Consider the following 11,920-nt stretch of genomic DNA (forward strand, 5'->3'; position numbering starts at 1 on the left):
TTTTTACTTCTACTATAATGAAGTTTACATCCCAAATTCAGTGCACTTCATCCCCGGATATCCTGTATAGATAATTTTATAAGAAAAACCTTCATGGGAAAATTTTTTATTTCAATTCGATAAATGTTTTTTTAATATCATTTTGTAAAAGCATATTTGGGAATTGGTAGTGAGACAATGTAAGATATGGATGTTGTTGTTGCAGTGTTTATTAAGAGTCAGGATAATACATTTATTGAGTCAGTTGCCGTAACGAGGAGATGATGTAGGACAGATGTTGAATACTCCGGCTGCTGCGCTGATGTGGTGGTCAAGCGCGGGTCAGTGAGTCGACGCCGGGCGCTGGTGACCGGGACTCGATGAAGGTCAGGCACTGGCGAAGAACGTAGGTCTTCAGGCACTCCAGTGCTGACGAGACGGCCAAAGGTGCGGTGGACCTTGTAGGCAGTTGAACGGGCGCGGTGTGACCAGTGAGGACGCTGCGTGTCCTCGTGGTGGTCATGATGCGTGGAAGAAGCGCTGGTCAGAGACGCTGGGACCAGGGCGCTTGTAATCCGAGTAGTGCTTGTCAGGGACGGCGATCCGGACAAGGCGCTAGGTTGATGTCCCGGTAGAGTCCATGATGGTACGGGCGAAGCCGGGTATATGTCCTTTGCGGAGGGGCACGGGGCCCCCCAGTTGTCACTCGTGGGATTAGTAAATCGTTGGTGGCAGATTGATGACTGACTGACTACTGACTTGAGGTGAAGAAGGATCGAAGCGTGACTTGGGGGGAACCGGCCAGGGTGGCCGATTCCTCCACTTCGCTGAGTCGGAGATCTCGAGTAGGATGATGTCGCGTCGAACTTGTTGACTGGAGTGATGTGGAATGATGACTGACTGATGTACTCAAGTCCTCCACCGCTTATATAGCTGCCGACTTCTTTGTTCTCGTCTGCCACGGGTTGGAGTAGCGTCTGGACTTCGAACTCGCAGGACCGCTGACTCGGTTTACTGTCTGGGCGTTTGCATCACCCTATATGCAAGTCAGCAGTCTACGTATGATGGTACCGGTATTATTATTGAAGTTTCGAAAGAATAATTGCTGTCTCGGCTGTTTTAACACATGCCGTCTGGTTATGATTTTGATGACTCTAGGAGCGGTGACATAACCGCTACACATATATATTCATTTTATATACTTGTGTAAATATATTTAAAATATATATATATATATATACAGTTTGCAGTTTTATATATATATATATATGGTACTTTTAATTTCTTATCTCTTATCTTCGAACGACTATGGAACCTCTTTGCCCAGCTATTGAAGCTATTGGCGGTGGGCGTTTGCAAAATTATAAATCCGTTTGGGTGTGCACTGTGCAGGGTCTTAAATGAAAAATAACGGTACAGCGTTTACGTCACAGTTATTTCAGGATTTTTAATATCGAGTCTGTGACGTCAGCAGTTCAGAATAAGGCTTCGAAGGGTTTAGCTGAAAATTTGGTTAAAACAGTAAACAAAAAATAAATAAGAAGTTTTTATTTTTTACATAATTAACCAGTTTATAGAGTATAATCATTTATGTCAACTAAAATAAATCGTTAAATTAGTTTTCACTGCTTTCGATTTTTTTAAAAGTGTTATTCTTCTATAGGAAGCGCCCCTGAGGTGATATCTCACAAAAGCGGCGCTATACAAATTGTCCAATAAATAAATAAATAAATAGAAGCAGGCGCTTGTGTTTAAAAGAGTGGTGAGCATGAAGATGAAGAATATTTATTGTTTGTAATTAATTATGGCTTAAGGATAGATATTAGTAAATAAAATACTTCATATTGGTTTTGAAGATAAATGTTTTATCTCTACTTATTTAAAGTTATTTCAAAAATCTAAAATGAAAAATTAGATGGAAAAATAAATAGATTCAATTTTTATCATTCTAGGCTAATTTTTAGTCTAATAAATTAAGTTTGAAAAATTATTTGCCAAGCATATAAACAAACAAGCGATTTATTAAGTTTCCTTTAGTAAACATATTTTTAAATTAATTAATAATTTATCTTATCGTTGTTGTTACTTTAATTGACACGCAAAAAACCACTTTAAAATTATACGTTAATGTCATCTGTTAGAGGGTTGGAGATGGCAACACGGTATCGCATCTTCATACGTAAATACACATTTCACGACATCCTTAGATTACACATCTGTCCTGATGATGGACACTGCAATGCTGTCCGAAACGTTGGCTAAAGAAGGAGGCAGCGCAACACGGCATAATACCCCCAAAAAAATTACTACAAGAATTACATACATGTTCAAATTTCCTGTAATAAGTACCATTTTTGATAAAAATCAGACGAATTTCACGCGTTTGTGAATTTAATTGTTTTTTATATATTTTTTTATAAAACCTACAAACTTAAGATAAATTACGAAATATAGGTATATTCATTGACTTTAAACGATAGTTAACAGTTTATCTGTTTTTCTCGACACAGGAATTCCCTAGTGAGATTAACAGCGGAGCAAAAAAAAAAAACAATATTCGGAGGAATTGTTTTTTTATAGAGCGCGCGCGAATTCAAAACCATACGTACTATATTCTCCTCCTCTCAACACATTTTATCGTAAGTATCTTGATGGTTCAGTAGTTGAAGACACATTTCAGGGGGTACGTATTTTTGTATTTGAATTACAGCGGCTTTTTGTTCAACTGACTTGACAAAATGCTTCGACCAGATTTTCAATGCGTACTGTCAATTTCTTGAGCCTTGTAGCACAACACTTCAGAGGAATCTTAGCAAGGCACGCCTTCAATCTTATAATCTGAAATAAAAAAATATACAGAATATAAACAAAGGAGATACCCCCGCAAAGTATGGTACTAGTAAATTACATTCCAAAAAAATATAAAAATATAATTTACAATATCGCTTTTATCAATGAGATGTTAGGATCGATACGTCGAACCACCTAATATTGTAAATGGTACAGTAAACAATCAATCAACAACGAGATCCTGCACCTGGGATTCTAAAAGTAAAATAGTAGGTTACCTCGTATATTATGTAACTACTTCACTAAAACATTTAAAAAATGTTACAATAGTAGTTTAAAAATGAGATAGTAGGTGATCTCGTATAACTACTTCATTATCAAAATTAAAAATTGAAAAGAAATCACAATAGTAGTTGTAAGAGTAAAATAGTAGATTATCTTGTAACTTCACTGAACGGTTAAAATGTTATAATAGTAGATTCAGAGTAAAATATTAGTTTGCCTTGTAACTTCATTAAAATTTTTAAATTGCTACAATAGTAGTTTATGATTAAAATAGTGGGTTAGCTAGCACAACTACTTCATTATTACTTCATGTTACAATACCAGTTTTAAGAATAAAATAGTAAATTATCATGTAACTTCATTAAACATTTAAAAATGCTACAATAGTAGTTTAAGAGTAAAATAGTAGATTACATTTACCTCGTGTAACTACTTCAATAAATTATTAAAAAATGTAGTTTTAAGAGTAAAATACTAGGTTACCTGGAATACATTCTAATTATTATATTCTTATATTATCTTCAAAAATTTAAAATTGTTACATTAGTAGTTTCACGAGTAAAATAGTAGGTTACCCTGTAACTTCATTTAACATTTAAAAATGCTACAATAGTAGTTTAAATGTCAAATAGTAGATTAACCTTACCGCGTGTAACTACTTAAAATATTGAAAAAAATGTTAAAATAGTAGCTTTAAGAGTAAAATCGTTGGTTACCTTAATAAGCTCGTCAGACCCCAAAAGCGTGGAGAACCAATCGACGCTTAGCTTCGTTATGGAACCAGCGGCCGAATTGGCCAAGAAGATTTCATTTGGACATGGAGATCGGCTGAGGTTCACAATGAGAGGCTTCAAGGAAGGAGGAAGTTCAGAGTCGGGATGGTCCAGAATTTTCTGGAAGGAATCACCCAGCTCACAGGTCACGATTTCAGTGTCGTCTTCCTAAATGTTATTATTTATTATGTAATGTATGGGATAATATTTTAAGGTTGTGAAGTCGGGAGTAACCTGAAAACTAGGGGCATCTTTAAGTTGGTAACTATGTTATTGTATTTGTTTCCTCGTCCTCGACCACTTCAAGCATTCACTTCCAAATCATACATTTTCCTTACACCTCTTTCTTCGTTCGTTATTTTACAACACATAATTATTTGAATCACATCTTCCTCGGTATCCCCGAGGTACAGGAATGCGTATGTAACAAACAAATAAACATTCTTTTATTGCCATCTTTGCTATTTAAAGCAAAGCAATGAGTACGAAAAAATACTAAGGAAAAAAGCTAACTACTCATAATTCGTATGATATACGATGAAATTAAACTAACCCTAAACTTTTCTCCTTTAAAAGACCGAAGGGACAAAAATAATCTCATTCGTTTTTTCAAAATTATAAATTGTATTATTGATCCACCTACTTTACTACAAATCATCCCTTTCAATATCCCTTACGTAGACTCAGAAATAATGACCTGCTCTTTCTTCTTCAATCAACACTCAACTAATTATTGATACTATTCGCCACTGGATTGTGTACACTGGTCAACTCTATTCAAGACCTTGATTATTTTGAATAAGTCAAAGGACGGGTTGTTTGACGGAATTGTCTTTGCTTTCATTTTTATTCTAATTTCATGTTGCTTATGTTGTACATTGGACGTAATTTCGTTAGTTAAAAATAAAATACGTCATTTGTGAAATATTGTTCATTAGCTAAAATCAAGAAGTTAAGTCTTTGGAATAATTATGTAATTTATCTTCGAGTGATGGTCCGACTACGATTCAACGTCGTAGGTTCTACAAACATGTGTTAAGGTTGAATCGCTTATGATCATATACAGTCAAATAATTGAATTAAATAGCAAAAAGAGTAGGACTTTTATCAATAATGCATGGGTAACGAAACGTGTTCAACCTAGGCATGTAAGGATAACATGCAGATATTGGGAGTGGAAAACACCAATAGATGCAGGAGATGTGAAGAAGATGAAGAGAGTCCAATTCACCAATGATGCCAATGTCCTGGCCTGTTGGGAACTAGGCTCAGATACCTGGGAAGACATACAGTAGAACCAGAAGACATAGCCACATACCCAATGACAACCCTGATGAACTTTATTACTATATTTATTGACCGGGTTGTTGTTAAAGGATTGAGGTAAAATGGGAGATACATAGCACAATGGGCCTATGGCCTAAGTGCTCACAAACATGCTTTTGAACAGTTCCCAGTCTATTGGATGTCCAGTTCTTTCAGAATGGATAAAATAATGCTTCTGGCTTTCCACGGAATCCTATTAGATGTATGTTAGGTTAGTTAATAGGTAAGTGTTAAGGTTGGGTACCTCTAGGTCATCGATTGGACACCCTGCAGCTAACATACCAACACGAATGGAATGGTCCGTTGCGAAGATGGCAAGCTTATGGAATCTATCGAGTGCCTCCTCTAGTTCCACGGGGCAACCACTCAAAGTACTCTCCACGAGCTGAAAATAAATAACAAAACATTTTAAATCCACACGGAGAAAATTTACTGATTATTATTATCGTTATTATTATTTATTTTCTTTCTTTCTTCTTTTTCTCTATACTATATACTCACTTTGGACCATATACTCACTATGTACTATATACTCACTACGTCTCACTAGCATCTCCATCTAGTAACAACTAAACCTTATTCATCGATGTAATAATTGTTACCATTCTGTAAATGTTTCAAATAATAAATATCAAGGAGATAGGGTCCCATTAGCTCAGTTGGTAGAGGGGTGCCCCGGCAGGGCAAGGGTCCTGGGTTCGAGTCCTAGGTGTGACCGTTGCATTTTCTTAATTTTTCCGTTTCATATTTTCGTTTAGGAATCGCTAATATTGTCTTAAATAATTAAATAAATACCTTTTTGTAAACGCAGGAGGGAGACTCGGGGCTTGAAAGTCCAGTGTACCAGTCCAAAGCCCACAGAGACAGACCGAGCAGCAGTCCATAGATCCTCTTCTGTTCTTCTGCTGGAAGACACCTGGCTTCTTTAGCCAACCTGATGATCTCTGTCTTGTATTCGTCTCCAGCAGGGGTGGTGCCTTGCGGGAACTTCCACATATATTCAATGAGGGTTCTGAAAACGACAAAAGATTTCTGAAGACTTAACTTCCTTGATCTGCACCGCACGGCTGACTGAAGTGTTCGCTAAACGATGAGGACACGCAGCACGTCTTAATATCCCAAAAGGAATCATGATTATAGGTACCTTTGGCCCTTGGCAGACTGATTATTTATAGAGTGGAAGATACTCTCAGCATCACTCTGGTGTAAGACCACCATTCAGAATTGAAACGTTGCTTGGAATGTTTGCTTGTTTTGGAGACCAGATCTAATTAGGCAGGTACTCACCCATCTTCCCCTTCCTCAACTCCTTCCCCTCACAACATACCCCAATTGGGGGTGCCATAGAGTCACTGGCTGCAGACGGTTGGGAGCGGTTTTGACTCTTGCGTGGTATTCATATTTACAAAAAGTATATTCGACAAGCAAAAACGAACACAACATTTGGAGAAAGATATTTCATTAACTACGGCATAGAACTTTACGTAACAGATTATCTCTCTATAAAAATCTTACAAATATCAATAAATTCATTAAATTAATACAAAATGCATCTGTGACAAAGGGAGACCAGACGTTGATAAAATATTGCAAAACAAACACAAACTGATTGAAGTGAGACAAGTAATATAAGTAAAATAGAAACATAAAATATTGTTAATCAAACACAAACTGATTGAAGTGAGACAAGTAATATAAGTATAATCGAAACATAAAATATTGTAAATCAAACACAAACTGATTGAAGTGAGACAAGTAATATAAGTAAAATCGAAACATAAAATATTGCAACTCAAACACAAACTGATTGAAGTGAGACAAGTAATATAAGTATAATCGAAACTTAAAATATTGTAAATCAAACACAAACTGATTGAAGTGAGACAAGTAATAGAAGTATAGTCGAAACATAAAATATTGTAAATCAAACACAAACTGATTGAAGTGAGACAAGTAATAGAAGTATAATCGAAACACATTATTTTAGCTTTTATATTTAAACTAGCTGACGTGTACCCAGCGTTGCTAGACTTTTCTCTACTTTCTATAAAGTTAGTAGAGCGAATGAGCGAAGAAAGGAGTGTAAGGAGAATATATGATGTAAATATGAAAAAAGTGAAATGATTTGCATAGACAGACTGACCACAGTAACGCGTGGCGTAGAGCTAGTAGGAAATAAATACACGAATAAAATAAAGAAAGACATTATATATTTTAAACGACTGGGCCATTTTTTGCATCATTATGTTTTTTTATTGTAGGTACTCACGGTACATCCATATGTTCACACGCGGAAGGAGGGCATGAACTACGTCTCCAGGGGCATCTTTGGTTGATGTAGCTTTTAGGCGGAGATGAATTCACTCCTGGGAGGCTGCTTACCAGCACCTACAAATAATAATCATCTGCTTTCATCGAAGAAATATTGGTGGAATTTGAAAATAAGGGAATTAATTCAAATGTATTAGACAACTAATCTAGTAGTTTATTTATCGATGTGCGCCGGTGAGGTATTTCTAACCGATTGTATATGTTTATACAATCGGTTAGAAATTCATCGATTACTGATACTGAAGAGGGTGGCATTGCTGTAAAAAAGGAGACTATCAGCAAATCAGGACCCGAATAGGGCGTACATCAATAATTTATCATCAGGGCAGGATTTAAATTTTTGACGGGACTTGAGAGAGTCAGATGAAAGAAGTATATATTTTACTCACTATTACGAGACCGAAGAACAAAAACACGCTAACACGAACCATTGCTTATTTTGAGTTGCCGATGTAGAACTTTGACCACATTATATAGCAAGTGTAAAACAATTAAATGCCACTGAAGAAATATACCGATAGTGTCTTGTGGACTTATTTGTGTGCCAAAATTAAGGTCATTTTTTCCTTACTTTAGCAATATTGGTTTTCTTTCAAGGCGGTGTATATCACACTTTTATAGTGTCTGTTTTTTTTTAACCAGCTCGTTGGTTACGATATCACCACTGCGCAAATCCATCCTCATAGAATCCCCATAGATGACATAGGCCTTGACGGAAATCATTTTCTTTAGAGCTTCCTTTGTTAAAAATGTAAAAAAATTGTAAAATACAGAATTTTTGTATGGGACCGATAATCAATTTCATTGGCTGTCTGGGGCCTAGGAGTCGAAAGGTTTTTCGTAACTTGGCAACATCGGTTTTCTTTCATGTCGGTATATTTCACACTTCTAGATTATCTGTACACTGCAGACTGCAGAAGTCTAATTTTACCCGAACACAAATGATTTATGGATTGTTATTGCAATTGTGCAATATATATTTGCTTTGCGACAGTCGAGGTAAAATACAACAGAAATTTTTTTCAAAATTCAAATAATAATAATGATTGTTTGTTTAATTCAGCTGAACAGAGTGGTGAGTGCAATTCTCTGACCATCATATAAGAGCATATTCAATATAAATGAATTACAATAGGTTAAAAATAATATAAAATAGGTAAAACGAAATTATTATAGGTTAGGTTAAGTTAGGTTGGATGATTATAGATTAGGTTAGGTTAGGTTGGGTTATTATATGTTAGGTTCGTATATAGGTTAGGTTAGGTTGGATTATTATAGGTAGGTTGGGTTAGGTTAGGATATAGGTTAGGTTAGGTTAGGTTAGGTTAGGTTATTATTATTATCAGTTAGGTTAGGTTATAGGTTAGGTTAGGTTGGGTTGGATTTTTATAGGTTAGGTTAGGAAAAAGGTTAGGTTAGGTAAGGTTGGATTATTATAGGTTAGGTAAGGTTAGATTATCATAGGTTTGGTTAGGTTAGGTTGGGTTATTATAGGTTAGGTTAGGTTGGATTATTATAGGTGAGGTTAGGTTGTAATTATAGGTTAGGTTAGGTTGGGTTATTATAGGTTAGGTTGCGATAAAGGTTAGGTTAGGTTAGGTTAGGTTGGATTATTATAGGTTTGGTTAGGTTGGATTATTATAGGTGAGGTTAGGTTAGATTATCATAGGTTAGGTTAGGTTAGGTTGGGTTATTATAGGTTAGGTTAGGTTGGATTATTATAGGTTAGGTTAGGTTGGATTATTATAGGTTAGGTTGGGATATAGGTTGGTTAGGTTAGGTAAGGTTGGATTATTATAGGTTAGGTTAGGTTAGATTATCATAGGTTAGGTTGGGTTATTATTTATTTATTTATATTTTACATGTATATTTACAGAATAAAAATATCCATTAACAAAGATACATTATACAATCATAATTGCCTAATTAGCAATTTAAATTTAGTGATGCGCAGGTGGAAAATGTCGATGTCAGAGGCTAGTGAGTTAAGAAGGCCTATCATTCTTCCGAGAGGCATTGCTAATGGTAAGTTAGTCCTACATCTCGGAAGAATGAATGGTTTGTGTCTACGCGCTCTTGCGAAGTTATCAGGGACGTAAAATAAAATTTTATTCAAAATTTCTGGATTGTTGATGTGACCGTTCAACAAGTTATAGGCCATCATCAGCAACGCAGCTTTCCGCCTGTTGACAAGACTATCGATACCTAGCATTCCGGAAAGGAAGGCTGATGGGTATAAATAGGGATAGTACCCGAAGTCTCTAAGATAAAGATAACGTAGAAACTTCTTTTGTACTTTCTCTACCATAGAAGTGTACGTTGCATCCCCTGGTCCCCATATTATTGAGCCACTTTCCAAAATACTACGTACTAGGCTAAAATATAGCAAGCGAACCACGGCAGAGCTGCAGAAATGCCTGGAGTTACATAGCACAAATCCAAGCATTCTCAAAGCCCTGCTGCATATCGTTTCAATATGAACGTGAAATGTTAAGTGTGGGTCAAAGGTTATTCCCAAATCTTTCGGTTCAGAAATATGTTTAAGAGAACATTGGGACATCCTATAGTTGTAATAAATCACAGTGTTTGCTCTAGTATAGCACATTATGGCGCATTTCTTAAAATTAAAACCTAATTTGTTAATTTCACTCCATACCACGATAGCATTTATGTCTCTCTGGAGCTGTGCGCAGTTTTCTAAGGTCCGGATTCTTAAAAATAGCTTCAAGTCATCTGCAAATAACAAAAATTTCGCAAACTTTATAGCATGATGAATGTCATTAATAAAAAGGGAAAAAAGTAAAGGACCAAGATTAGACCCTTGAGGAACCCCAGAGTTTGTGGGAAAGTACGACGAGTTAGAAATACCATACGTTACGTATTGCTGTCTACTTGATAAATAGCTTACAAATAAATTTAAAATTTTTACCGAGAATCCAAAACGGTCTAATTTATTTAAGAGTATCAGCGGGTCTACGGTATCAAAAGCCTTTGCGAAGTCGTTGTATGAGACGTCAACTTGGTTGTTACCGTCAAGAGCTTGAGATACATATTCCGTAAAGACCATCAGATTTGACACAGTCGATCTGCCAGATCTAAAACCATGTTGTTCGTCTATTAAATAAGGTTCTACTTGGGCGTAGATATATTTATGAATTATTAGTTCGAACAATTTTGCCGGAGAGGAGAGGATCGCTACTGGTCTGTAGTTAGAGACCAAATATTTATCCCCATCCTTATACAGTGGTGTAACTTTAGAGATCTTCCATAAATTAGGAAATGTTCCCGTGCTAAGTGAAAAATTAAAAATGTAAAGTAGGGGTATTAATAAAGGCTCTATACAACCCTTTAATAAAAATGACGGAATAAAATCAGGTCCAAATGACGTTTTCGCTTTGAGTTTTTTAACTGCAGCTAACATATCAGATTTTGTGATGTTAGGAATATCAACATTCTGCGCTGCTGATGATGTATAATTTCACGGTTTAAATGAACTTAAATCCGTAACTTGCTGACTGTAAACCGATTTAAAATAGTCCGCAAATGCTTCGGGAATATCAATTCCCGAGTGTGATTGTCCATTCCAAGTGACATGGTCGACAAACCCACCATCACTTCTTTTGGATGAGACATATTTCCAGAACGACTTGGGATCAGATTTGATGTTTTTTTCAATGATATTAATGTAATTTGTATGGGCCAATTGCATACTGCGTTTAACTTTAGCTCTAAGACAACAAAACATTTCACGTTCTCTTACTAGTCCAGTTTTCTTCCATTTTCTAAAATGTCTGAACTTTCGCTTTATATCACTAATAATTTCATTGGAAAACCATTGAGGATACTTTCTTTCATTCTTCGGAATGCGTTTCCTTTTGAAGCACATATCGAAGTAATTATAAATAGTAGAATAGAAATAGTCTACGGCTAAATTAACGTTATCAAAATTCATCAAAAGTTGCCAATCGTGCGATTGTAAGTGATTATAAATCTGTTTAAAATTGCCATTTTCGAATTTCCACCCGCGCATTTTACTCATAAATTTATTATTATCATTGACTGGTTCATTTTTACATTTTTTTTTCATATAAAGAAACTCTACGTCCAGTGATGGATGGTAAGGATCTTCGCTAACTAGCGAAGAAATAGACTTGCACACATTCAAATCAAAGTTACTCACAATTAAGTCTAATGAACGTCCTTTCGAATTTAATACAAAGTTTTTGTTTGACATTTGAAACAAATCCAATGCATACGAAAATTCAGAAGTAGTGTTTTTGAAATTTAAACACGAGTAGAAATTAAAATCACCTATTAGCAGTATTTTTTTGTTATTTAGTAATTTGTGATTTGAGATAATATTTTCAAATAGGCTAGTATACCTTTCAACAGGTGATGCCGGTGGAATGTAAACAATACATGTGTATATTTTCAAT

General features: G+C 35.6%; 1 protein-coding gene across 1 annotated transcript; it reads right to left on the reverse strand.

Annotated features, from left to right (window-relative positions):
* Positions 1-1,512: 1,512 nt before the first annotated feature.
* LOC149413585 (uncharacterized) lies at positions 1,513-7,935 on the reverse strand. The gene is made up of 6 exons (XM_089644522.1): positions 7,874-7,935; positions 7,423-7,541; positions 5,949-6,165; positions 5,398-5,538; positions 3,771-3,995; positions 1,513-2,817 (listed from the first exon to the last, which is right to left on the reverse strand). Exons 1-6 carry the CDS (start codon positions 7,913-7,915, stop codon positions 2,701-2,703), a joined length of 861 nt encoding a protein of 286 aa, XP_089500648.1. The 5' UTR covers positions 7,916-7,935; the 3' UTR covers positions 1,513-2,700.
* Positions 7,936-11,920: the final 3,985 nt, after the last annotated feature.

The sequence above is a fragment of the Hesperophylax consimilis genome, chromosome 21, assembly GCF_061612785.1.
Source record: "Hesperophylax consimilis isolate HC1 chromosome 21, BYU_Hcon_1.0, whole genome shotgun sequence".
Taxonomy (NCBI): Eukaryota; Metazoa; Arthropoda; class Insecta; order Trichoptera; family Limnephilidae; genus Hesperophylax; species Hesperophylax consimilis.

What these genes read in the sequence shown, in the direction of transcription:
- LOC149413585 (XM_089644522.1), bottom strand. Translation starts at nt 7,915, where the DNA reads ATGGTTCGTGTTAGCGTGTTTTTGTTCTTCGGTCTCGTAATA. An exon ending in CCTCCTGCGTTTACAAAAAG is followed by an intron (nt 5,539 to 5,948) that starts GTATTTATTTAA and finishes ATTTATTTTCAG; the next exon opens with CTCGTGGAGAGTACTTTGAG. An exon ending in GTCCAATCGATGACCTAGAG is followed by an intron (nt 3,996 to 5,397) that starts GTACCCAACCTT and finishes AATAACATTTAG; the next exon opens with GAAGACGACACTGAAATCGT.